General features: G+C 42.6%; 4 protein-coding genes across 6 annotated transcripts; 1 reads left to right on the forward strand and 3 right to left on the reverse strand.

Annotated features, from left to right (window-relative positions):
• Positions 1-522: 522 nt before the first annotated feature.
• Positions 523-1,851, reverse strand: coxfa4l3 (cytochrome c oxidase associated subunit FA4L3). Its single transcript, XM_028402179.1, has 4 exons — positions 1,628-1,851; positions 1,446-1,534; positions 1,243-1,303; positions 523-920 (listed from the first exon to the last, which is right to left on the reverse strand). The coding sequence occupies exons 1-4, from the start codon at positions 1,664-1,666 to the stop codon at positions 852-854; spliced, it is 258 nt and encodes an 85-aa protein (XP_028257980.1). The 5' UTR covers positions 1,667-1,851; the 3' UTR covers positions 523-851.
• A 191-nt stretch (positions 1,852-2,042) lies between these two features.
• Positions 2,043-5,509, reverse strand: afg2b (AAA ATPase AFG2B). Its single transcript, XM_028401250.1, has 11 exons — positions 5,377-5,509; positions 4,556-5,174; positions 4,297-4,482; positions 3,902-4,186; positions 3,629-3,814; positions 3,381-3,539; positions 3,074-3,283; positions 2,768-2,995; positions 2,556-2,690; positions 2,351-2,476; positions 2,043-2,238 (listed from the first exon to the last, which is right to left on the reverse strand). Exons 2-11 carry the CDS (start codon positions 5,147-5,149, stop codon positions 2,101-2,103), a joined length of 2,247 nt encoding a protein of 748 aa, XP_028257051.1. The 5' UTR covers positions 5,150-5,174; positions 5,377-5,509; the 3' UTR covers positions 2,043-2,100.
• Positions 5,510-6,224: 715 nt separating this feature from the next.
• Positions 6,225-18,872, forward strand: nnt2 (nicotinamide nucleotide transhydrogenase 2). Its single transcript, XM_028401249.1, has 22 exons — positions 6,225-6,375; positions 6,989-7,154; positions 7,864-8,093; positions 8,184-8,383; positions 8,466-8,553; positions 8,624-8,712; positions 8,796-8,983; positions 9,272-9,405; positions 9,514-9,705; positions 10,213-10,363; positions 11,007-11,168; positions 11,249-11,359; positions 11,441-11,586; positions 12,662-12,857; positions 13,543-13,776; positions 14,931-15,091; positions 15,189-15,368; positions 15,447-15,606; positions 17,714-17,795; positions 17,947-18,065; positions 18,316-18,431; positions 18,527-18,872. Exons 2-22 carry the CDS (start codon positions 7,025-7,027, stop codon positions 18,671-18,673), a joined length of 3,216 nt encoding a protein of 1,071 aa, XP_028257050.1. The 5' UTR covers positions 6,225-6,375; positions 6,989-7,024; the 3' UTR covers positions 18,674-18,872.
• dtwd1 (DTW motif tRNA-uridine aminocarboxypropyltransferase 1) lies at positions 18,736-22,562 on the reverse strand. Of its 3 annotated transcripts, none has more exons than XM_028401251.1 (5): positions 22,523-22,562; positions 20,887-21,202; positions 20,569-20,706; positions 19,363-19,651; positions 18,736-19,236 (listed from the first exon to the last, which is right to left on the reverse strand). In XM_028401251.1, the coding sequence occupies exons 2-5, from the start codon at positions 21,142-21,144 to the stop codon at positions 19,007-19,009; spliced, it is 915 nt and encodes a 304-aa protein (XP_028257052.1). In that variant the 5' UTR covers positions 21,145-21,202; positions 22,523-22,562; the 3' UTR covers positions 18,736-19,006. The 3 variants fall into 3 exon arrangements, with proteins under 3 accessions (XP_028257052.1, XP_028257054.1, XP_028257053.1); XM_028401253.1 differs by lacking the exon at positions 22,523-22,562 and adding an exon at positions 22,321-22,514; XM_028401252.1 differs by lacking the exon at positions 22,523-22,562 and adding an exon at positions 22,220-22,514.
• Between the last annotated feature and the right edge of the window lie 3,067 nt (positions 22,563-25,629).

The following is a 25,629-nucleotide window of genomic DNA, read 5'->3' on the forward strand; positions in this document are numbered from 1 at the left end:
ACGTATTTTCACCTATTTTAACTCATTTGTGTCTCCGACTTGGCCTTTCAAAAGGACAAAGACTTCAGAGTTTAATGTGGTCCCATTGAGGCTTCCATAGGATCATTCAAATGGTTCTATAGGTGTTAAATTTCCATCCATTTTTAACCCACTTTGTCCTGTACAAGGTCAAGGGGTGTGGCCTGGATAGGTCACCAGTCTATCAAAGGGCTAATGACACACCACTACTCACACCTGCGCTCAATATAGAGTCCCCAGTTGCAACATGCATGACTTTGGAATGTGGGAGAAAGCTGATACAGATGAACTCCATGTTCAATTTACAATACACATTTACAATCAAATTAAATCTAAGAACTTTATTTGTCCCCTGGGCGGCAGTTCTTTGTAATGTTGCATGGATGCTTTGACCTCTTTGAAATACATTCACCTTCAAACACACGTCAAACATGATGCTGCTACACCCTGTAGCGCTACATCTTATTAGTCAAAAGGCCAAAGAGGACACACTCAGGACAAAACTGATCTTATAATAATTTATTGACACTGTACAACAATGATTTTACATTTTGACTTTACATATATAAACTAACGAACATTCACAAAAGTACCACAACTGAACCTAAAGGCAGATGTTTGTCCTTCACATGGGTCCCTACAGAGCAGGTTCAAACCCCACCAGTGGAGCAGAAGCATTTCCGCACACTGAGTGTCAAAGCATCCTAGTTTGTGCAGAAAGGATTCTGTTGGACTGATGGGTGTGTGTATATGTGTGTGTTGGAGGGCTGGCAGGCAGGTATTCAGTCAGGCCCTGGACTGCTGTGGGAGGTGCCTGCCTTCTTTTTGTTTTTTTACTTGGTGAGGCTCTTCACCAGCTCCAGCCCTTCCACCGGCTTCCACTGCTGATTGATGGTGATAAGCTGCAGCGAGATGGCAACAAATAAATATCAATAAGTCTTCGCCTGATCCATTAGCAACAGGGATTTTAACATGCGGCAACATAAACATAATTTATCTGATGTCACAGCGGACGACTGGCACTGATGATAACGTCTCTTTTCCTCAGTGACTCAGCACATTGCAGCAGCAGAGAACATGCTCACATTTATATGGCAATAATACTGAGTCAATCCCCAGCCCTTACCTCTGTCAATGTCCTGAAGTGACCTTCAGCAGGACATCTCAGATGTCCGGATAAACATGTGTGTTTGAATATAAATGTTACAGGTTGTTTATAATTACCTTTTGGGGTTTTGATGGGTCCAGTCTTTCCCATGGTTCTGGGTTTCTGGTCTTATTTAAACTACAAATGTAAGATAAATCTTACAGATTTTAATATGCAAAGTCTGATACATGTATAAAAAAAATCAAACAAGTGAATCAAAAGTTCGAAATAGAGTAAAACATTTTTTTTATAATGAGAAAATATAGACAGAAGCACTTACATAACATCAGGTTTGGTCAGTAGAAAGTATATAGCAGCAGAGGTGGCACCTGTTGCAGCAAAAGCCATGAACCCTATCAGAGGGATCAGCTGGAACACATAAACAATGTGTTTAAATACCCAGTGTGCTGTAAAAATGTACATAAATACAAAATAAATACAATGAAATTATATTTAACTCACCTCCTTCTTTTTTCTCAACATTTGAAAAAATGAAGACATTTTCAAAGCTTTCGAACGCCTGAAGAAACAGTAATTTATGTCCAAGTAATAAGGCTGATCATCCAAGATCCAAGATCCAAGGCAGCTGAGTGTGACAGCTCGCACCTGCAGCTGAGAAGTCTCTGCACTCCTCCATCTCCTGGGGGGGCCTGATGTAGGCTGGATGAGAGGTCGTACGAGGCAAAAGGCACGTACACAAAAGGAGCTTCCTGGACCAGTGGAGGCTGATATGTTGACAGATCTATTAGGCTGATGATCATTACCTAAGTGTGAAGCGCCCTCCAGTGGCCAGAATTTAAAAATGAAGTTTCATTGAGTCATAACCAATATCATTTCTTAGTGTGCAGTGTCCAAAGGCCAAAAAAACGAGACAAAATATGAGTTTCAATCATTTATTTTCAAACAAAAATATAATAATTCAGCTTATCAAAGCATCATCTGTGGGCTGTGTGATAAGTGTGGATCTGCTGGGCAGTGAGAGAGGGGCACATATTGCTGAGGGACCGCAGGAAATGTGTGTGTTTGATCTCCGATGCCTCCATGTTCTCATCTTGTAGCGCCAAAAGAGCAGCCTGGAAAACAGAAGTCATTTTGTCAGGAATGTGTTTCTTTAACATTTGCATTTTATATCAAATATCATTTTTAGGAAGGTGTAAAATGTGTAAGACTGTCGCTTCTTGCTACCTCTTTACACAGATTTTCCAGGTCGGCTCCAGAATAAAGGTCGGTCTTTGTTGCCAGCTCCTCCAGACACACATCAGCACCTACAGGCATCGACTGCGTACATACTTTAAGGATAGCAAGTCGAGCCTGGACATACAAGAATATGCATGTTAGTTTAGTGGTAATTAGTTAATTGATAAGGCTCGGTTAAGGACCAATAGTGTACCTGTTGGTCAGGTGGTGGGACATAAATGATGTGGTCCAGCCTGCCTGGTCTGAGTAGGGCACTGTCCAAACAGTCAGGTCTGTTTGTGGCAGCCACAACCATCACATCTTTGTTGCATACTTCCTGGCAGTCCAACTGTCAAAGAGCGAAAACAGCTCACAGCACAAAGGAGACATGTTGTGTGATGTTCACACATTTTTCTAACATCTGACCTCCTCCTTGGGGTGATTCTCCTCTGCTCCCTCAGCCAGGAGGATCTTCTCAGTCCCTCTCCTCTCCAGCGTCTTCAGGCCGACCCCGTCCATCTCATTTAAAAGCACTGACAGGAGGCGTGTCTGTACGCTGTTGGGTGTCTGACTGCTGGACCGCGAGCCGATCACAGTGTCAATTTCATCAAGGAACAGGAGGCAGGGAGAGCAGGCCCGGGCTTGACGAAACAGCTAGGAGAGACAGGTGTTTACGAATGAAACATGCAGGGGGACATTATTGTTTGTAGGTCATAGAAAGAAAGAAGGTACCTGAGCTAAAGCCTTCTCTGAGTCGCCAACATATGGAGAGTAGAGGTCAGCGCCACTGACGGACAAGAAGGCACAGTGTGAGGATGTGGCTGCAGCTTTAACAAGTGTTGTCTTTGCGCAGCCTGGAGGTCCGCAGAGCAGCACACCGCGAGGTCGACACAGTCCCAGACGAAGAAATGCCTCAGGATACCTCATTGGCCACTCAATACTCTTTGATGTGGAGACACAAGACAAGAGAGTTGAAGGACAAACAAAAACTGGGATGCTAGATGACGAGAACTCATTGTACAGCAACTCATTTAGCTACCTGTCTCAGTTTGAGTTTGACCTCATCCAAGCCTCCTATTTGCTCCCAAGACACTGGAGTGAGCTCCGTCCTGCCCAGGCTGCTCCTCAGGCAGGAGGGACGCACTGATTTCAGGGCCTCCTGGAAGTGCTTCATACCCACCACCTGTTCTCCTGATCCCTGCAGACAGCAATATCACAACACGAGAAAGAACTCAGGCTTTAAATATGTCTGTGTTCAGTTTCAGCATGTTGTGTTTAAGAGTTTACCTTAGAGTTTTCCCGTATAGCGTGCATGGCAGCCTCTCTGCACAGGGCACTGAGGTCTGCGCCGACGTAGCCTGTAGTTGTTTGTGCAAGCTCTGCCATGTTAACACTGGGACACACAGGCACCCTATCACACAGAACAGATAAGATGGCCTTCCTCTGCTGCAAGGTGGGAGGACCGATAATAACCTGAAAGACAGACAGAACATTTATGAAGTTTTATTTGTCTCCACAAAACAAAGATTACACATTTCTAAATGAAATGCAACACTGTACCTCTCTGTCAAATCTTCCAGGCCTGCGCAGTGCTGGGTCCAGGCTATCAGGCCGGTTTGTGGCCCCGACGATGAGAAAACGATCAGATTGATTTATCCCATCCATCAGTGTGAGAAGCTGAGCAACCAGGCGATTCTCTGGTGCTGACGAGCCGGTTCTCCTCGGACACAGAGAGTCAAGCTCATCTAAGAACAGCACACAGGGCCCCTCCTCTGCCGCAGATCGAGCACGTTCAAACACAGCCCGCAACTTCTCCTCGCTCTCACCCGGCCGTGATCCCACCACCTGAACAGAGCATTACAAAAATACTGACTTTGTTCAAATTGTGATCACTACGAGTTACAAACTGGTTGAAGTTTGAAATCTATTATTTAATTAATCTCAGTGTTATGTACCTCTGGACCTCTGACCACCACCAGACTGGCTCCCACCTCCCACACTACTCTGTGGACCAGCACGGTCTTTCCCACACCTGGAGGCCCCACCAGGAGTACACCTCTGGGGCAGGACACTCCAAGAGAGTTCAGGGTGCTTGGATAGAGCAAAGGCAGCTGCAGCATCTCCTTCAGAGATGCACTCACCTAAAAGTAAAATAAATGTGTTGTGGTGTTCAGAAAGATACAGACCAAATGAACGCTAACTACAACAATTTACCTCCTCTAGTCCCCCCAGTTGAACGGCACGCTCGCCCTGCAGCTGATTCCTGTAATGCCGCGCTGTCTGGATGCCAAGTATCTCCACACCAGTTTTTGAAGTGATAAGTCCAGCATTAGAATCATCTGGATTGATGCTTTCAATAACAGCGTATCTGATTTCTGTATCAAAATCCTCCAGGTTTACCACATAGCCCTTATGGACATGTACACCTTTTAACATGTCTTTCACAAACTCGTGAACAAGTCGTACAGGTGTCTGCTTCTTAAAATCTGCTGTCTGAACCACCACTGTTATTTTAACACCTTTAAGTTTGGGGCAGGACACAGGCGTGAACTGCCCGGGGTCCACGTCCACCTGTGTCGGGACCTGAGAGGTCAGACTGGGGGAAACACATTTCAAGTCCATCTGCAGGAAGCTCTCAGCCAGGTCAGACCGGGGCCAGGCGGTGCACAGGCAGCTTCCACCGGGAACAGACACCAGCAAAGGGGAGCCCAGACTCAGACCCAGAGCAGACATCATACCAGGACCCAGCCTGCATCTCTGAGAACCCCGGTCTGATGGATCCTCTGACAGGAGCCTCAGAGGAGTCATCGTTCATCAGCAGCCTCAGGTCACACTGACAGTAAAATACAGACGAGGAGGCAGTTAGTTTATTCTTATCTGTAAAGTTTTGCAAAAGTACAGTCAGCTGGGGCACTGTCACTTCAGCTGCAGTTAACTTCAACACAGCTAGATGCTACTAGCTAGCTAACACCAGAGTCTAAAATTAGCTGCGTTAAACATTCTTTAAAAAAATAAACAAAGAGATAGTGACATACCAGAATAACGATTAGTTATGGTAGCTGAAAACTCTTCTACATAAGCGGCGGAGATATTAAATAAAAGCGACTGTAATGTTTACAAAATCCATGTGGTGCGAAAACGAGATGGCCAACAAAAACCTATCCCTGCGTAAGGCGAGACGAGACTTCCGCCTTTCAACTTTGCAGTAGAAAGAACATAATGTGCGTGCAATCTCCGTTAAATCGCATCTTTTTGTGTATGTATTTCTTGTTTTGATAATAATTTTTTATTTTTGATAATAATTGTAATTAGTGTAGCTCTTTGAAATATTTTGTTGTATTCCAGTTCTTTTCTCTAAATTTCTCAAAAAGTATCCTCTGCTTCTTCTTCTTATTATTATTATTGTTGTTGTTGTTTTGTTTTAGTTATGAATGTTATTATTGTTGTTGTGATTATTGTAAGTGATGTAGTTAGTTCTTAACGTATAAAACAAGAAAAGTTAACGTCCAACAATTTGTCTGTTTTTCGGTGGCACTGTGGCGCCCCCATGTGTACAAAAAAGAAAATGCATTGTCTACAAATAAGGCTTAAAATGTGAAACAAAGTGTAAACAGGACCTCTAGAATATATATGTATATACTATTTTAAAATGTAATTTATATTAGAGCTGCACAGTAAACAATGGTTGCTGTCTAAGATGCTTTTTTTTTTTTTTTTTAAACCAATTGACAATCGATTATCTGATTTCTGACATGGTAATCCAGCCTTTAAATCGCAGGTTGTCTGGCAGTGGGTTAATCGGCGGCGACAAGGAGTTTATCTGCTTCCAGACTGGTCATGGGTGAAATCACGTGCTTTGCTATTTATACATAAAGAGTGTCGCAGTGATATCGAAACTGCGGAAGGTCGTCTGTCTGTGTGTTTGTCCGTCCCTGCGCGCAGACGAAAGGATTTTTGGGTAGGACGTCTCAGGTGACCCTGCTGCTGAGGGGAAAGTTTGAAGCATTAAGCTGCTCTTTCTGGGAATCTGAAAGGCAAGTTCGAGAAATCATAATAATCAATCTGCCAGTTTATGAATGAAATCTAGTAAAAGGTGTAGATTGAAGAACACGTGTGAGTTAGTGAATAAATGAATGAATAAATGGAAAATGCATTATCAAAGACAACTGGTCTGACTCAGAAGATCAAAACACCAAGCAGAGCACCTAAAGTTTCCACACTCATGTGTTTTTTTCAACATATTTTGTTGTGTTTTTATATAATTCCAGTGTTTGTAAACAACACATTTGTCCAGTTTTGCTTGTGTATGAAGTTGTTTATCTGTGAGTAGTCTCCTCTTGCACATTTTATCTGATTCTCCTGTTCACAGCGCCAGGCCAGACTTGGCACAGTGTCCCTCTGTGCCGTCATAATTCCAGATCTCGCGAACAAGCCTAGAGTGTGTAATCAACCCTGCAGGCCCTCAGTGTGTGTGTGTGTCCTGCAGAGCTAAAATGTCACTCTGCTGTCTGTAGGCCTCGCAGCACAGTTTGAGTGTTTGTGTCAGGGGGGTTCTGGACCTACACGAGGGAGATTATAATGTTCTTTGTTATTTGACAGCAGAGTTAACGTATCACCTTCCTCTGCTTGTTTGTGTTCTTTGTCAAGAGCCAGAGGGAGTCTGAGGGCGGACGCTCAGCGGCCATGTCGACCCTTCTGCGCTGCATCTCCACCTCGTCTGTCCTTTTTTCCCAGCGAGGGGTCCATCAGAGGATTCCTGGAAGGAGGCATTTCAGGACTTTCCCTGTATTATGGGATCAGAAGGCCTCCAGAGGTAGGAAATGTGCAGCTTCTTATAAAATCTCTCTTTAACCTTACAGTATTTATTCACAGAGGACAGGCCCGGCTTGCGTGCTTTCTTTCTGGGTTTTGATTTCCCCTGTGTCTGAGCTGAGGAATGAGAAGTTCACTCAAGGACACGCTCCTCCTTGGCCAGAAGAGTGGAAAACTCCACAGATCATGAACTATTTGCCGCAGGTTGCTAGAGATCTTCCCAAAATAGGGAAAGCTGCTGTGAAGCAGTGGTAGTAGCTGCTCTCTGTGAGCTGTAGTCGCTGCTATGTAACACGGGAGAGGTCAGTTAAAGGTGAAATGTAAAATTATATAACTGCCTTATGGTGGATTCTGCTGACAGTCGTTTGTTTACGGAGCTCCTCCTTGTTCATGTGCAAAAGAGTGTTTGTGAAAGTTTTGTGTGTTAGCTTTGTAGGATTTTTGAGTGCTTCTGTGTAGGAGCGCAGGCCCACTCTGTGTGTGAGCTGGCACAGTGCCAACCACCTGCTAATAATGTCTCCATGGTGTCGAGGTCACCACGCCATGTTTGGAGAGAAATCTGTAAACTGACACTGTTCTCAGCCACACAATCTCAGCCGCACACACACACGCTCCTCTGTGGTATTGTGTAAAAAGTTAAGACGAATAATTACTATAATGTTCACTTCAGTTCCTGATCTTTTCCGTGTCAACCGCTGTGTGTGTGTTAGGTGTCCTCTACAAGGACGTGGTGGTTGGAGTTCCTAAGGAGACGCTGCAGAATGAGCGCCGTGTGGCCTTGTCGCCTGCTGGCGTCCAGGCGTTGGTCAAACAGGGCTTCAAGGTGCAGGTGGAGAGTGGGGCCGGAGTGGAATCCCAGTTCTCTGACCAGCAGTACAGAGATGCAGGAGCCACCATCACTGACGTCAGCGGGGCCCTCAGCTCAGACTTGGTCCTTAAGGTTTGTGTCACTGCTCGGATATTAAACTGAATTTCTGCTCTTGATTTTTTTTTTTTTTTTTTTTTTTTAAACATCCCGTTATGGCGTCAGGTTCGAGCCCCCAGTTTGAGCGAGGTTGACCTCCTGAAGCCAAAGTCCACCTTGGTGAGCTTCATCTATCCAGCACAGAACCCAGAACTGATGGAGAAGCTGGCAGAGAGGCAGAGTACAGTGTTGGCCATGGACCAGGTGCCCAGAGTAACCATCGCACAGGGCTATGATGCACTCAGCTCCATGGCAAACATTGCCGGGTAAAAAACAAAAATATACATTTAAACAGAGATTTATGTCTGGTAATGTGTTGTTACCTGACTCTCTTTTTGTGTTCTGTAGATACAAAGCTGTTGTTCTGGCTGCCAACCACTTCGGCAGATTCTTCACTGGTCAGATCACAGCTGCAGGAAAAGTTCCTCCAGCTAAGGTAATAATGAACATGTTTGTGTCTCTTTAAATAAAAAGCTTAACATGGATGCGGACTCTGCTCCTCACAGGTTCTGGTGATTGGAGGAGGAGTGGCAGGTTTAGCAGCAGCAGGGGCAGCCAAGTCAATGGGAGCCATAGTCAGAGGGTTTGACACCAGGTATGAGATGGAAGAAAAAACACTCACACTGCTGACTTGCTGGTGATGGCTGGCATTTTGACTGACTGTTTATTGACTGTCAGGCCAGCAGCTCTGGAGCAGTTCAAGTCATTTGGGGCAGAGCCTCTTGAGGTGGACATTAAGGAGTCAGGCGAGGGCGTCGGAGGTTACGCCAAAGAGATGTCCAAGGAGTTCATAGAGGCAGAGATGGAGCTTTTCGCCAAGCAGTGCAAAGAGGTCGATATTCTCATCAGTACCGCCCTGATTCCAGGTCAGTGAGCTCGGTACCTGCTCCTGAAGTTACAACTTATGAGGATGTCTTTGTGTTGTGTTGCCTAGTTTGCATGTTAAAAGCAAGCCTCAGACTAGTTGTAATACCAGATTGTACCACATGAGGTGCCAATGTAGCAGTCTTAGTCCAACATGAGAGGGAGAAGAATGTTTTTTTTTTGCTGTTCTGTGGCCTAAAAGTTGGATTCGGTGTGCTTTTCCTTTTAACCTACATGACATATTAGTCACGGCTTCTTGCATCTCCCTTTGTGGTCCTGTTCTCATTCAGGGAAGCGTGCCCCCATTTTGATCAAGACAGAGTTTGTGGAGTCTATGAAGGATGGCTCAGTGGTGGTGGATCTGGCTGCAGAAGCCGGAGGCAACATCGAGACCACCAGGCCTGGAGAGCTGTACGTTCACAAGGTGAAGTGACAAAAAACTAAAAGAAATCCTGACGACTTAAACGTAGTTCCTCACTGTGATAAATAATTACAGATAACATGCTTTTTTTCTTTTTTTTTTTCAAAAAAGGGAGTAACCCACATTGGCTACACAGACCTGCCCAGCCGCATGGCCACCCAGGCCAGTACTCTATATTCCAATAACATACTGAAGCTACTAAAGGCCATCAGCCCAGACAAGGAGTACTTCTACTATGAGCCCAAGGAAGAATTTGACCATGGAACAATTGACCATGTCATCCGCGGCACTCTTGTTATGCAGGTGGGTTTTCATCTGTTGCAACTGTCTGCTAGAAGTCTCTGCTGGCATCTCTCCCTCCTCCTCCCTCCCAGTGTGAGCTATCAGATCCTGTCATGCTGCCAAATGAGTACTAAAAACCCAGTTCCAGCTGGGAATAGCTCATGTTGGATCCCAGCAAGAATGTTATGAACGTTTCAAAATATACTTTTCCAGGAATTTTGGCTTTGACACATTGTTTATGGCAGAGAAAGCATGCAACCTCAACAGGACATATCAGTTTACCCTTTGTTAAACTAAGCATTATTCAAGCCCCTTAAAAGAGAATTTATCTTTTCAAAACCACTGCTAACTGGTTCATGATTGCTGTTTGTTCAGTATAATCTCCCATGCAGTCCATGAGTTTGGATTTGGAGTCCAGTTGAGATCTCCCACTGTGTCTTGATGTCTGTTTCTCACGCAAAAATGCTGTGGACGCCCGTCTCGTGCGCTCACACACTGGTCTTCTTGTGTGTTTTCTGGTGTATACAGGAAGGCACGAACTTGTTCCCGGCCCCCCTCCCTAAAACGACCCCGCCGCCTCCAGTAAAACAGAAATCGGTCGCAGAGTTGAACGCTGAGAAACAAGCGGCGGTTTCACCGTTCAACCGCACCCTGACGTCTGCTAGTGCCTACACTGCAGGTCAGACACACAAACATGACACAATTTTATATTCAAGGGGTCAATAAAACATTACAATGCACCTTTCCAGTTCAATACAAACACAACTGATATGCAATTATGTAGCTCTTCTTTAGGTTTGTTTGACCATAATTGTCCAAATTCTGCATTTCCTGTCATGTTTTAATCTAGTTAAAGCACATAGCACTTCTAAAAGTGGGTGTTTTGTTCGGTTAATTATTAAATCATCTTTCAAACTAACCTGTCTAAGACTTTGGTTTAAGCTTCTTAAATGTAAAGAGTCATTTTCTGCCCTAGTAAACATGATTTTTGTACAGTACCTTTTATTTTTTAAAGCACTTATCGCCAAGAGCACTGAGATCAGTAGATCTTAATGTGACTTTTGAAAGTTGTTCAAGTGTAATTGACCACAGACGGATTATATTTTTCATTTCCCCCTGAGAAACTCTGAATCATAACACTTGCATAACTCTTAAAAATAAATTGTTTGTCCCTTTCAGTTCCTCGTTTGATTTAGCTGTTGAAAATGAGGACTGGAGGAAAAACAACTGTACACTTTTCCCCAAACAGCAACAGGAAAAGAGCTGTACACAGATGCACAAACATGACAACGGCAGCAGTGCTTTGATCTGTGTCCATGTAGGTCTGTCCACCTGTTTGGCTCTGGGCATCATCTCCCCAAATGCCGCCTTCACTCAGATGGTCACAACCTTCGGTCTGGCTGGGATTGTCGGGTACCACACCGTGTGGGGCGTCACCCCTGCTCTGCACTCTCCTCTCATGTCCGTCACCAACGCCATCTCAGGTCAGGAGTCAGAATAGGACCATTATGAGGCTACTAAAACGTGCTTTTTAAATAAAAATGCGTTTTGTCCTCTGCTTCAGGTCTGACTGCAGTAGGAGGTCTGGTGCTGATGGGTGGAGGTCTGACTCCCTCCAGCCTGCCTGAAAGTCTCGCTCTGGCCGCCGCCTTTGTTTCCTCCATCAACATTGCCGGTCTGACATTGGGCACAGATTGACAGCAGATGACATGAATCATTAAAGCAGCTCAATGAAAATGTTACATTTGTCTTTCAGGTGGTTTTCTGATCACTCAGAGGATGTTGGACATGTTCAAACGTCCCACTGACCCTCCGGAGTATAATTACTTGTATGCTCTGCCTTGTGCTGCGTTTGTGGGAGGATACGGAGCCTCAGTGGCTGCTGGATATAACATCGAGCAGGTGAAACCCTGGAATACATAAGTACTATAAAATGGAGACCTAGATCACAAGAAGTGCATAGAACACAATCTTTAGTTTAAGTTCATAATGCATTAAAGGTAGGGTAGGAGATTTTGAAAACTCAGTGAGAATCAGCCAGATTTCAAAAGTAAACGCACACCCCTTTCTCTCGGAGCTCATTCCGAAGCCACGCCTCCCAATCACATGGACGTGCATTACCTGAAGACGAGCTGTGGTCTGTGACTTCGGCCATCATGCACGTACCTCTCTGGTGCGCTCAGAGCAGGAAGAGAGTGACAACCAGCCAATACTCCGCGCAGGGTCGTCCCGGAGGATTGGCTGATGTTTTTAGTGTTTTATAGCTTCCACAGATGATTCATATTCTTTGTTTTAATGTGAAACTGCCGAATTAATTTGTTTCTATCAGATTGTAAAGAGAAGTTACACTAGTAACAAAAAGTGCATCAGAATGAAATCTCCTACCCTACCTTTAAGACTTTAACAGGACAATTCACCTCAAATATCAAACTTGTATTGTTTCACTCTGTCTAGGTTGTTTTTAGAAACTTGTAAACGGTATCATTCTGCAGAGGGCAGCATGTATAGACCCGTGATAGACTCATGTTCCCTACTCATCCTCATGCTAATGAGTTTTTTTCCATTTATATTTGTATTATATTGGCGTGAAAAGCAGAAATCTTACTCTAATTCACATAGTTCAAACAGTCTAGATGGATACATTTCAGTGGAAAAATATAAATATTTAAATTTCGGGTGAACTGTCACATACCTCCGGTAGTAGCACTAGTAGTTCCTCACAGGGCTGTTGTTCCACTATATTTGCATCACTTAAAGCTTGTAGATTAATGGGAGAACTTGAATCCAGAATCCACAAGTTAAAATAGTCCACCCCTCTCAAAAGGACAGCCTCCAGCCTGTCAAATCCTGGGGTATAGGTGACGCTAGTTCAGACATATAAACACTTGGAACATCAAACTGAATTTCATTGGGAGCTGAACTTTGTGTTCTTTATTGATGACTTGCTGACTGAATTGTTTTTTTTTTTGTCTCTCAGATGATGTACTTGGGCTCAGGCTTGTGCTGTGTTGGTGCTCTGGCTGGTCTCTCTGCCCAGGGCACCAGCCGTTTAGGTAATGCTTTGGGCATGATGGGAGTGGCAGGCGGCCTCGCTGCTACACTCGGTGCCCTCAAACCCTCGCCAGAGCTGCTGTCTCAGATGTCTTTGGCCATGGCCACTGGAGGAACTCTGGGTAGGTGCCTCCCTGTATGCAGAGGATGCTCTTTTCAATACTATTGTGTTGGAAATGGTGCAGTCGTAATTTAGAGTCTGGTGTTTAGAAAGGCACCTTTTTCCTTTTCAGGCTCCATTTTCAAAGAAACAAAACACAAGTTTGGGTGTGGCCCCTTTTTTGGAAGTCCAAGACTTTGTTTAGGAAACTAAAGGACCATCATGAATGAGTTACATCTTGTTAACTTTGCACGCGACTCCTCTGGTCTTTGAAGAGATTTTTTTTTTTTTTGGCTAATTCATAACAGAACATCAATCACTCTGTCCAGATACAGAGATGAGTGGATTCCATCATCATGTGTGAATGCTGTACATGTTAATAGTAATTTAAGAAGCAGGATGATAAACGATGTTGTAATCAACATGTATACGCACACACACACACACAGACACACATACACAGAGGGGTTTACTCAGTGTTAAATTGGTGTCCTGAGAAAACACAATTAAATACTTTACTTAGATCTTTGAAGATCAGAACCCTTAACTGAAAACAGGTGTCTGCCCTTTAACCATTTACTCCTTTTTTTTTTCTCCAGCTTTATGTTTTTTTTAACTTCTTAAATGATACAGTCATCCAATGTGCATGAGAAGTTTGGTTCTGGTGTTTCACTCATTGAAATCTTTTTTATATATCTTCTCTGCAGGTCTGACTATTGCCAAGCGCATTGAAATTTCAGACCTGCCGCAGCTTGTGGCAGCCTTCCACAGCCTGGTGGGCCTGGCAGCTGTTCTCACCTGCGTTGCCGAGTTCATGATCGAGTACCCTCACCTGGACGCACACCCGGCTGCGGGTGTACTCAAGACTGTGGCGTATCTGGGCACCTACATCGGTGGTGTCACCTTCAGTGGTTCCCTGGTGGCCTATGGCAAGCTTCAAGGTAATGGATTATTTTTAAAGATTCTTGTAGCATCTACAGAGGGATTTTTTTGCCCCTTCTACATCTCCACACTTAGTCTAACAGTCTTGGAGTACATAGATTTCTTCTTGGATCTCCAGAAAGTGGTGCAAAGTTTTTAATCTACAGTCCTGGATGGCAACAATCACCATTGTTGACTTGAGTGTTGCCATGGTGGAGAAGCATTCCCTGGTCAGCTTCCGAATCTGCTCCTGACATTTTTCTGTAGATGTCCTGATAAATCAGTGTAGGAGGCCCCTGGCCACTCTCTTGTGAGTCAAAAACTCTGGGTGTGTCAATTCTTATGTCATCTCTGATTGGAAGTGGTTGACTCATCATTGGTTACTGGAGAATTCTGTAGATCTGGCAAATTGTCCTTCTCCTAGACAAATTGTGATCAATTTTCACATCATTGAGACCCTGCCAAGTTGATGTCATGTAGTGACATCCTTAAAGCTCCCCCCACCACCCTGGCAACAGATGACGGCGACAAGTGATGTAGTACAAGTTTAGACCTTTAGCTTTGAGTATAATCAATAAAGTAGCCATGCAGCATGTGTCTGTAATGAGAAGTGGACATCTCATATTCGTGTATGTTAGGCCATGAACTTATCAATCTCTCTATATGCATGTGAGACATTTTACAGTCAGTAGACTGTGTCCTTTTTCAGGTCAATCATTGATCTCCTTTTGACACAGACATGCTAATATCTGTGTAAACATGGCGAGCTTTGCGTCCTCTGGCGCTGATTGGCCCTTTCATCTAGTTAAAGCCAAAAAGATCCCCTGTTAAACCCAGGCCTGGACTGGGGGGCTCTGTGTGCATGTGTCAGCAGTCTCTAATTTACATTGTAGTGCAGCTGATCAAGAGGAACACATGAGACTCTTTCTGGTAATTTGTTACGGGTGGGGCAGGGCAGCGGCTGCTTGGCTGTGGTTGGTGCAGGTCTGCAGTCTGATTTGTGTGGATGACTCTCAGACTGTGGATTAGAGGCCTCCACAGAGATGCCTGAGGGTTCAAAGACACTCAACACTGATTAAGAGAAAAGTGTGCTTACTTGTTTTATCTCATCTTTATCCCTACAAAAAGGTTACAATGATTTCTGGCCTCTCTTTTTTTTTTGTTTTGATTGCAGGCGTCCTTAACTCTGCCCCCCTGCTGTTGCCTGGGCGACACATGTTGAACGCTGGTCTGATGGCAGCGTCTGTAGGAGGCATGGTGCCCTTTATGCTCAGTTCTAGCTATGGAACTGGCATGGGGTGTCTGGTGGGGGTGTCAGGGCTTTCCACTGTTATGGTGAGCTTAAGAAGTTTTGAAAATGATGGGCAGGAATCCATCAAATACTCTCAATAAACAATGTATTTGATAATTGTATTACTACAACCTCTCACAGGGTGTGACGCTGACAGCAGCCATCGGTGGTGCCGACATGCCCGTGGTCATTACAGTGTTGAACAGCTACTCCGGGTGGGCACTGTGTGCAGAAGGCTTTTTACTAGACAACAACCTCATGACAATCGTAGGAGCTCTGATTGGTTCCTCTGGTGCCATCCTGTCTTACATCATGTGTGTGGTGAGTAGATGCACATAGTCCGGCAACACATTTAGAGTAAGATTTTATGTTGATTGTTCTCTGCTCTTCCTCAAAAAGGCCATGAACCGCTCCCTGCCCAATGTAATCCTGGGCGGGTACGGCACCACCTCCACAGCAGGCGGTAAGCCTATGGAGATCGTTGGCACCCACACAGAGGTCAATGTGGACCAGACTATTGACATCATCAAAGAGGCCAACAACATCATCATCACACCAGGTATACACTGAGTTTTTTGTTGTGACGGCATACAGTACAACATGACTTGGTTCCTGTGAATGTACTGATTCCTGTGTGTAATGTTAGCACTGGCTAATTAAGCTTAAGAGATTAAGGGTTAAGCAGGTTACAGGGGTCTGATCATACGTCTGCTTCACTCAGAGTTCTCTGGTCTATAGCTGAAACCTACCCTAACAAAATCGGTCAACTTTCCCAGCATCATAAAAAAGATTTACACACTCATCATCCATGCTGAAAACCATTAAGAGGAGCAGAAGCACCCAGGCGTCCTTGGACATGTCCAGCCACCTACATTTTATGGACAGAGATTAGGCTCCAGCCTGGTTTGTGTTATTCATTCTGATTGTCATTTGACCATATTTTGGTATGAAATTCAAACCATGCATTCCACACTCATACAGTAGCAAAAGTTTATCTCTTTAGCAGAGGTCAAAGAAAAGGACTGAAGCCTTTGGGAGGGATGGGCGTAGAAAGAAGTTTGGGCTGACATGAGAGTCTGAGTTTGAAACACATTTTTACTATCATACTTTCTCATCACTGGATTCTCCTCTGGACTCCAGCTGCAGCTTTTCAGACTGTCTGGATAAATAACATCATCTGTCTCTCATTTTATTAACTTCACTTGACAAGAAGGCTGAGCCTGACTGCTCTGCCAAAGTGTAGATCAAAACCCCAGTTCTGGAAAAGTGAGACTCATTTACTAAGTGTTTGGATAATGGTCAGGATGAGGACTGATGGCAGTGATTAATTAAAACGTGTGGTGACCACAAGAGGGAGTAGTTTATTCACAAATGAGCCTGCTGCCACCTGGCTACAAACTCCTCTGTGTTTTTGAGTCTGAGATAACAGCCACATCTTGATTTATTAACTTGAAAGAGCCAGGCTTGTCTGACAACTGAGAAGTTGTTGAGTGGTCTGAGCGAGAGGAACCACTCTTGAATAACTTGGATCTGAAGATTGCTGTTGTTTCCCAGTGGCTCCGAACCAACGCAAGGACAGCTGTGTGGTCCAACATGCTGCTTTGATTAAAGAAACAGTGAAAAGCCATAAGAGCTATTGAGTCCAGACTCAAGACTTCTCCATGCGCTGTCAACAACAAAGCACGACAGTGAGGAAACAGAAGGCTCCGGTTGTCTGGGGAATTAGAAGATACGGGTTACAAGTGACTGGCTTCAAAAACCTCCATTAGGGGTAATGCTGAACTCTGCAAGGTACCTCACCACCAGGGTTAAACGGGGGTTATGCAGACACAGGGAAAACTGTTCTTTGCACGCAGGGGACCCAAATACACACCACACATGAAAAACGTTTTCCTTAGAAAAATGTGTCTCTGACCATTGAACTGCTGATTTAACACAGTGGGGAGACTTGTGGTTGATGAGGACAGGCAGAGGAGGACAAAAGGAAGAGCGAAGGGGAGAGAAATACATGCTTTTATTGTTGTCCTGTTGGAGCTTGGTCAATGAATGGGACACGGGGAAAATAAGCGCATAGTCAGAAATTAAATGATGTTGGACTCAAACGACTGAGAAGTAGATCTAGGTACATCCTAAGACTAAACAGATTTTTGTTCATGTGGTTGTTCATTCTGTGTTGACAACGTATTAGAGATGGAAGAATGCATTCACAGAGAACGTTTTGCTTTTTTGACTGTTATTTGGTTTATAATGTGTTAGCCAGAGACAAAACAGTGTTCACAAATGGTCGTCAAACCTGAGGGACTTCCAACAACTCTCCAAATGCTTTCCATATTGATTGTCTCTGAACGATGAATAGTATCCAATATAAACAGCCCATGCCAGAATCCATGACGGCAGACAAATTCAGTCACAGAGCAGTTGGATAAAAAGCGCCATTTGCTCTCAGCAGCTCAGTTTCTGAGTGACCTTGGTTGGTCGTATCTTCTTGAAAACTGGTTTCAGCTGCAGCTTTGTCCTTTTTTTCCTGTTGCATTTATCCAGTGTCCTCTGCACTCACATTAGGTGATGTCGTTTTCACAGAAGGAAACATCATTTGTAACAGAAGCCAGCAGTCTGCTAGGTCACCACAGTGGATCTAAAGCCTATTGTGGTATTTATGTGTTCAGGTTGGGGTCTGTGTGCAGCTAAAGCCCAGTATCCCATCGCTGACATGGTGAAGATGCTGAGAGAACAAGGCAAAACTGTCAGGTATGTTTGTGTGAGCTTCACTGCTGCTCTCTGTGTAGTGTGTCCTACTTTGATCTCTGTGCTGTTTTCTTTTTTTGTGCAGTTTAATTTCTGGCACAACAGAAGGAATTGGTCAGGAAGAAGTTTTTATTGCGTATCTGTCTCCCCACAGGTTTGGTATCCACCCAGTGGCTGGTCGTATGCCTGGCCAGCTGAACGTCCTCTTGGCTGAAGCTGGTGTTCCCTATGATGTGGTACTGGAGATGGATGAGATCAATGAGGACTTCCCAGGTAAACTCTCACAAACGCAGGAAGGTTTCGGCTAAAATTATCAGAACACTTATGTGTAATAAACGATTCCTCCTTGAACCTACACTTAGAGCAGCCACATGTTGTGTCTGGATATTTAGCAATTAGGACAACAGTCATTGTTTACTTAGCAACCAGGCATTCAGAGTGAGACACATGGTTGTGGTTAGTGGTAAATAAGCGGTGCTTTGTGTTCTCATCTGTCTTGCGTGTAAACGTTTGTGACCCACAGAGACAGACTTGACGCTGGTCATCGGAGCCAATGACACAGTGAACTCTGCCGCACAAGAAGATCCCAACTCTATAATCGCTGGCATGCCTGTCCTGGAAGTGTGGAAGTCCAAACAGGTGCATCTATGTTTTTTTTATTAAATAATCTTGTCACTGCTGGAAGGACATCTGAAATATTAACTGTGAGCATTTTCCTATTTATTTTACTCCAGGTGATTGTGATGAAGCGTACCTTGGGCGTGGGCTATGCAGCAGTAGATAATCCCATTTTCTACAAACCAAACACATCCATGTTGTTGGGAGATGCCAAGAAGACCTGTGACAGCCTGCAAGCCAAGATCAGAGAGTCGTTCTACTAATTATCATTGTGTCAAGGAGTGCTCAAGTGCAAATGCAGATGATTCAATTTCCAGCATCTATGTTTTTGGAGAACAAATTTATTGGGTCTGCAACAAAAGTTGATTCCAAGATTCAGGATTACCCTTGGTTTTGCAAATAAGGGACATGAATTATTTAAAAAGCAAACATGTACTTTGTAAATAAAAATATTTACAGTTATTGAAAGTTTGTTTGTGTATTATAATTGTACCCACATAACCCCCTATTAATTAAAAACATCTTAGCTATAAATAAAACTGGACATATTAGGTCTTAAATCTGCCCTTCAGCTGCAGTTCTCTCCTCAGCACTCCTCATAATTTCCCAGCAGACGCTTTAGCTTTGTTGATAACCGAGTGCAGGAAGGAGTAGAAGAAGAGGAGGTTATCATATTCGCCGCTGTACTCATGATCCAGGTAATGATCATGGAAGTCCCTGAGGAAATAGTAGATGGCCTCGATGGTAGCTAGGTAGGTGTCTGGCTTGCCCTTCTGATGGCGCCAGAAACATGTTTTTCTCATCTTCAGCTCTACCTGGAGCAAATCTGGAGAGGAGAACACATGTCAGAGAGTGCACGAAAACAGAGTGAGATCATGCTGAAAAACACGGTGGGCGAGGTAAGTTGCCCCTAACAATCACCAGGAGTCAAAGTACAGCGTTTCATGATTACCTTGCAGTCTCTCATCTGTGCTGATCTTGTTGGTCTGGTTCCATGTGCTGTCAATGAAGACCACCCTCTGTAGGGGATACACCCTTGACTCCAAGCTCTCTGTTCCATCTGGGGTCCTTGACTCTGGGTTCTCTGCAGTGTGTGTGGCACCTTGAACTTCCTCAGTTTTCAGCCTCTTTATGAAGGGTTCATCAGAGGAGTCTGGTGACCTGCTGTTACTCCTGTCACGTAAACACTGCAACATGCTTTGAACTGAGATGGCCCCTGGACCAGGAAACACCAACACCACCTGACGAGAGAGCAGGGTGACAAGAGCACTGAGCAAACAAAGTATAAAAAGGTATGTTCGTTCTAACATGTTGTTTCTACAGTGCAGTGATTAATAGGTGGCTACGTTTAGGAAGCAGTGAACCAGAGGTAAACAGTTTGACAGGAGCGAAATAAAGATGAAAACATGAGATTGTACATTTTAATAAAACAGATGGGGGAAGCAAGAAGGAAAAATATACTACAATAAACATACATGGCTTGTGCACTTAAAGTAACTGTGTTTCTGTATAAGTTTAAACCTGTCAAGCATGAAATATGTGAATCTCACAACTGACTGAAACTGCCAAATGCATTCAAAAATATTACTCCAACAGTAACAAGGCAAAAAGTTTAAACCTGGATCTTTTGTGAGGTTCTTGTGGTAATTGCAGGTCCTCATGTGGTGAATGTTGTGAACCTCATTAGGCCTGATGAAAAGTAGCTTCAGCACAGCATGCAGAGCAACAATCTGACTCTTTTAAATGAATCCTGAGGTTTAGATGAGATTTGGCTCCACTAGTTCTCAACACCAACCAAACAATGAAAACAAAAGATTCTCCAGTTCCTATGAAAGCAGGGTGATGATATCTGATTTCTAGGAAGCTGACTATTTGGAAAAGGGCCACAGTATAAACACAGGATCCAAAAAAAATCAAGATCTTTCATGGAAAGATGACAGGAAGGTTAATCCATAAAAAGTAAATACAGGTGGGATCTATGTTTTAAATAAACTTCATCTTCAACTTCATCCAAAGTAAAAAAAAAACTTTCTAATCAGTGGGTTTTAAAAATTATCAGCTGATTTTTTTGACGCAATCTTGAATGTAATGAGCAGATTAATGGACAAATAATATATTAATTAGTTAATAAAGCACTTGAAACATAAATTTAACTAACCTTATCTGTTTTGTAATCGGGTATGCAGGGGTAGGTATAGATGGTGACATCACTGGGTGCAAGGATCTTGGCATGGATTGCAGTGCTCTTGCCATCCGTCTCATTGGGATGCTTGATGATATCTATTTTCACAGGAAGCTGAGCAGAACATACAGTATGCAGAGTCAGGCCCAGAGAACAGTTATATTTCAGCCACACCATGTGCAAACTTTCATAGATTACATAAAAAATCATAATATTTTCCACTACATTAAAACGCAGCCATTATGCAGCCTTTTGTTAAAAGAACAATCAACTCAGTTTTAACCTTTTACTGACCTTGATTAAGGGGATTTCTTGCACGCTGACACCCACTAATGAGCAACATGTGTAGCAGAAGAACATCCTTGATCCTCCACATTTCAAGCACTTCAACCTGCCTTTCTGCTGCGCTTCCTCCAGCACCGCATGTGATGCCAATTTTAGACCTTGGAGAGGCTGCTTGGCAAGCTTGCAGCCTTCTGATGAATCACTGGAGACTGTTGTTTTGTCACGGCAACTAGGTTGGAGATGCTGGTCTTGATCCAAGCTGCTCATGCTTGCTCTTTAAATGTTGACAGACTAGTCTTGGAGTATGCTGGCCCAATATTCATAGCTGCACAAGAATGACAAAACAAATGAGGCAACTATACAAGACATAAATAATAAAACTTTTTTTTTTTATACAGTTCAATAATGTGGAAAAGCCATTTATGGCAGGAGGAGCTGTTATTTAAAAGATCCTCCAGGAGTCTTTTTTTGAGATGATACTGATGAGACCTAAGAACTAGCAGATTTTATAACGTGGTGTAGTTTGAATTATCTTGTTGTACAGGTGATTAGAAATCTACATATACAATAGATTAAACTACAAATTATCAAGCGTTTAAAAGGCACATACAAAACAATGAAGTATAAGAAACATAGAAAAAGATAATGTTGTACAGATTGGAAAAGAAAGAAGATAACGTACACAAAAACAGTAGAACAGCAAAAACAGTGACATACAAGAGCAAATGGCTAAAAGCAAGTGCAATGGTCCTGCACCACTGATTGTAAAGAACGTTCCCCCTTTAGACAGGGGACTGTTTTCTACTACTCCGTTGGCAGGTGTCTGTAGGCTTAGGCTTGATTAAAATTAGGTGCTGTTTTTTGTAATGTTTATTTTTTCCTAATAAAACCCAGGTGACATGTCTTGTGGTTTAACATGAGGCCATGCGAGCAAAACAGTGTAACAAAGTACACGCTCACTGGATAAACACAGGCAAATTAAGACGAACCTTTGGCTTATTATTAGCCCCATTGTTTGTGGTTCTCTGGAAACGTTTTCATTTCTTTCTCTGTTGCTTGCTTTATGAGATGTGCAGCACATGTTCTGTAGAATCTTAAATGTTTTACTTAAATAGACTTTTAATGTTTTGTTTATTAAATTGAAATAATGTTTTAAATCTGACTATAAATATCCTGAGAAATTTTCTCTCACATCATGTTAGTCTGCAGCAGTTCATGAGACGGGAAAGAAAAGTTCAAGAAGGGGAACTTGTTGCACATGGAGAGTGTAAACACTGGGAGCACAGTAAACACCAACTAATTTTACAAAGCTGGTAACTAAAGGCAAAGAGAAAGTACGTACACACAATTCCAAGAGTTCAGTGCACACAGTATAGCTAATGTTGCATCTCTCGCTGTGATGCTGTACATCTGTCGCTGCTGTACACACGCAGCCAACGTTACCTCGTTCATTCAGATGAAGCTAACTCCTGTTAGCATTTGCTAAACATCTGTAGCTGGGGCTAACGTTAGCAAATACAAATCTACGTAAAAGCCACGCCATGACTAAGTAACCGAAAAGACAGATGCTGCTGTTGTATTAGCTCAGTTAAGTCCACTAGCTGACTGGGACACGTCAACACAATCAAGACACAACCATGCCTACCAGTTAAATGATGAGCACGGACGTCTTCTTCTACGCCGGAAGTACCGCTACGCCGGGCGGAAATGGTGAAGGTTTAGTTAGAACCTGTTGCTAAGCGATGTCCGCAAACTGCTACATGCTGCTGTAGGATGGACAGCAGAGCCACTGCAAGGTAGTTGTAGTCAGCTGCCGCTTATTTATTTGCTGTGCAGTGATTTATCATTTGAATGTAAAATGTTAGTCTGTCAACTAAACATCGATGCTAAAGCTAGGCTAACAGTTGACTCGAAGAAGTCATTGAAAACTAGCTTGTGGATAATTCACTCCGCCAGTCATGCTATTTAAAAGTTATTTGTCGTGTTAATACGTGGGCTGTGAAGTTTCCCATAAACACAGATTTATAAATAGTAAAAAGGAAAACAAAATACTTTAGAAACCTCAGGTTTGCACATATTGCAAAGTGTTGAAACTAATAATACAAGTTTTCGAGTAAATCAAAGATATGTATGTACCGTGTTGTGAGCTATATTAGAGAAAAGCTTGTTTATTGAAAAAGTTTTTTGAGAAGCTTTAACAGCTGTGCAAGATTTATTCAAGTGTTATTTTAATGTATAGTTTGTCAAAATTTGAGATACTACGTATTTAAAGTTTGTTGACAGTCACTACAACAACCTATGTAAAAGGTAGGTTTTACCTTTTTTGTGATGTACACAGTTCCAAAAATATGATCCTGTTGGCTGGGTGCAGTCATATTTTTGGCTATTCGGGTAATATTAATGGAAATAAATATCTACATCACATAAAAGGGGTTATTCATTATAAGGAATAGTTTTCTCTAAACTACAATGGAAAATTCTGGGATGCTCTTCAAACAGTTGTTGTAAGAGACTGGTTCGGGTTGCCATAACAAAACTCACAGCAATAAGGCTGAAAGATTAGTTTAAAATATTAATGTGCATTGGTCTGGTTTAGAGCCAGATGTGCTGGGTGTGATGTAAAACAGACTGTTTTATGCCAGATATCAAAGATACCTGAGCTGTCACACTTTTTATAAAACAGACAATCACATGCAGACCTTTATGGAAAACAGATGTGTCTCGGGTTCTTTCATTATCTGTAATATTAGATTTCAAACAATCAGAAATCTGCTTAAAGTGTGCTGTGTGCCAGGATGCTGATGCTTTTCTGATTGATGGCAGGTCATATTACATTCATATCAGGCTTACCTTGCACATTTAAAACACCTTTAGTCTCCACAGAGAGAATTTTGTGTTTGTCTTTACCTTGTGAAATAGCTAGACACAACAATATGAGGCTGAAGAACCAACGGTCTACATCAATAAGGAGCTGACTGATGTTTCTTATCATTAAAATTCATTCACTTACCTTCATCTTCTGTTTAGAAAAATGAAAACAAACTGACAGTATTTCTGGCAGCATAGACTAAATCAAAATATCTAAATTGAGTCAGATAAATGAACTGCAACAATCTAATTTGTGTTGATTTGATGACGTGGTTTTCCAGGTGTTTCCAGTCTGCTTGACCTAAGCAGTCAATGTAGCAGTTTATAGATCATTCCCTGCATCAAATGGACACCTGGTGGACAGCTTCAAGCGATACCATGTGGATCCGCTGGCCTTCTGGATCTCAGGTAACCAACCGTGCGAGGATGATACATACCTGCAATTCTTTTTAGACTGACAGACCTTCCATATTTGACATGCATGTGAGTTTCTGAACTGTTGTATATGGTGTGTATTTCATGGCAGTGTATTTCATTTGCACATACTGTTTGTGAAAATCCTACATAAAATAATACAGTGACTTTATTTAATCATACAGTTACCATTTTAAATACTACATAAAATATTTTTTTATCTAATTTAATATAGATATTTAAGCTCTGACAGACATAGTGTAGTAACTGTCTCAGAGCTGGTAATGTGTTTGTTGGACAGATAACCAAGGTAGCCACAAACATAGCCACACCATAAAAGACCCACAGTCCTGCCTTAAAAAAGATGTTTTGCTTGTTACAAATAGAAGTAGGTTGTCTTATAATGTGGTTAAGTAACGTATTTAACCTGCTGAAAAACAGTTTAAAATATGAATATTTGTTGTTTTTTATTGCTGCCATATATGTTTTTTTGGGTGGTCCTTACAATAATGCTTTATATGTACTGTATATATAACAATAAATAAAGTAATGATTTGCAGGTTAAGCTGCATCAAATTTGGATTCAGAAGCTCAGCTTGTCTCTCTCTCCCTATTAGAAGGCGTATTTGTTGCTGTTTGGAGCAACTTACTGCATAACGTGTTAAGAGACAGTGACTCATTACCTCTAATCCAAACAACCTTTCCTGTACTTTTCTTACTGGAACAAACACACACATTAGTAATCCCTGTAAAAGGGCAATAAACATTGAGGAATAACTTTAAAGCTGACAGATTCCCGACAGGACAGAGTTGTGTTACTGAGTGTAGAGACATATGTGACTCATTTGCCGTGGACCTTTTCAGATTTTAAAGATGTGACCCTTGGGATAATATTACACTTGAGTAATTGTAATGCAGCGCTTCAACAATATTTTAGAGGGTCACAGAAAAAAAAAGTTTTTTCAGCATGTTTTACACCACAGAGCACCTCAGTCCAAAAATACAGTCACTTACAAGATGACAGATAATAGAAGTCACCTTATTTATTTTTTTTTGTCTGTGTCGGCGATATATCCGTCTGAATCCACCTCACTGGCTGAGTTTGCTGTTTGGTACATTTTCATGAATAGTGTGTCAGCTTTAAGCATTTGTGTGGTAAACAGGACATTATGTTATTTAACTGGATAATAGGAGTCCACCCTGCAAACTATTATAACCTCTCCAACCTGCAACAGGTAATAATCATGAACCCATTTGTAATGTTTAAAAAAAAATCACATAGAATTACAGGCATTAATCAGTTTTATTTACTCATGCAGTGTGTTATAATTTGGCATTTGAGGTTTTGGTTTTATTTGTTGGTGGTCCACAATAGTTTCCATATGCACCATAGTTAAATGGTCTTTAAAAACCAGCAGTGCCAGTAGACCTTTTTTTGCGTGTGTATGTTTCATGTCTTAAATGTTTTTA

Source organism: Parambassis ranga, chromosome 3 (assembly GCF_900634625.1).
Source record: "Parambassis ranga chromosome 3, fParRan2.1, whole genome shotgun sequence".
Taxonomy (NCBI): domain Eukaryota; kingdom Metazoa; phylum Chordata; class Actinopteri; family Ambassidae; genus Parambassis; species Parambassis ranga.

Coding starts and splice junctions, on each gene's coding strand:
- coxfa4l3 (XM_028402179.1), bottom strand. CDS start 1,666: ATGTCTTCATTTTTTCAAATGTTGAGAAAAAAGAAGGAG. Junction 1,535..1,627: donor TGTTGAGAAAAAAGAAGGAG/GTGAGTTAAATA, acceptor TATGTGTTCCAG/CTGATCCCTCTGATAGGGTT. Junction 1,304..1,445: donor CTGACCAAACCTGATGTTAT/GTAAGTGCTTCT, acceptor TTACATTTGTAG/TTTAAATAAGACCAGAAACC.
- afg2b (XM_028401250.1), bottom strand. CDS start 5,149: ATGACTCCTCTGAGGCTCCTGTCAGAGGATCCATCAGACCGGGGTTCT. Junction 2,691..2,767: donor AGAATCACCCCAAGGAGGAG/GTCAGATGTTAG, acceptor GCTCTTTGACAG/TTGGACTGCCAGGAAGTATG. Junction 2,239..2,350: donor TGGAAAATCTGTGTAAAGAG/GTAGCAAGAAGC, acceptor TCTGTTTTCCAG/GCTGCTCTTTTGGCGCTACA.
- nnt2 (XM_028401249.1), top strand. CDS start 7,025: ATGTCGACCCTTCTGCGCTGCATCTCCACCTCGTCTGTCCTTTTTTCC. Junction 8,554..8,623: donor GAAAAGTTCCTCCAGCTAAG/GTAATAATGAAC, acceptor TGCTCCTCACAG/GTTCTGGTGATTGGAGGAGG. Junction 15,607..17,713: donor CAACATCATCATCACACCAG/GTATACACTGAG, acceptor TTATGTGTTCAG/GTTGGGGTCTGTGTGCAGCT.
- dtwd1 (XM_028401251.1), bottom strand. CDS start 21,144: ATGAGCAGCTTGGATCAAGACCAGCATCTCCAACCTAGTTGCCGTGAC. Junction 19,652..20,568: donor CCGATTACAAAACAGATAAG/GTTAGTTAAATT, acceptor CTCTCTCGTCAG/GTGGTGTTGGTGTTTCCTGG. Junction 19,237..19,362: donor CACAGATGAGAGACTGCAAG/GTAATCATGAAA, acceptor TCTCCTCTCCAG/ATTTGCTCCAGGTAGAGCTG.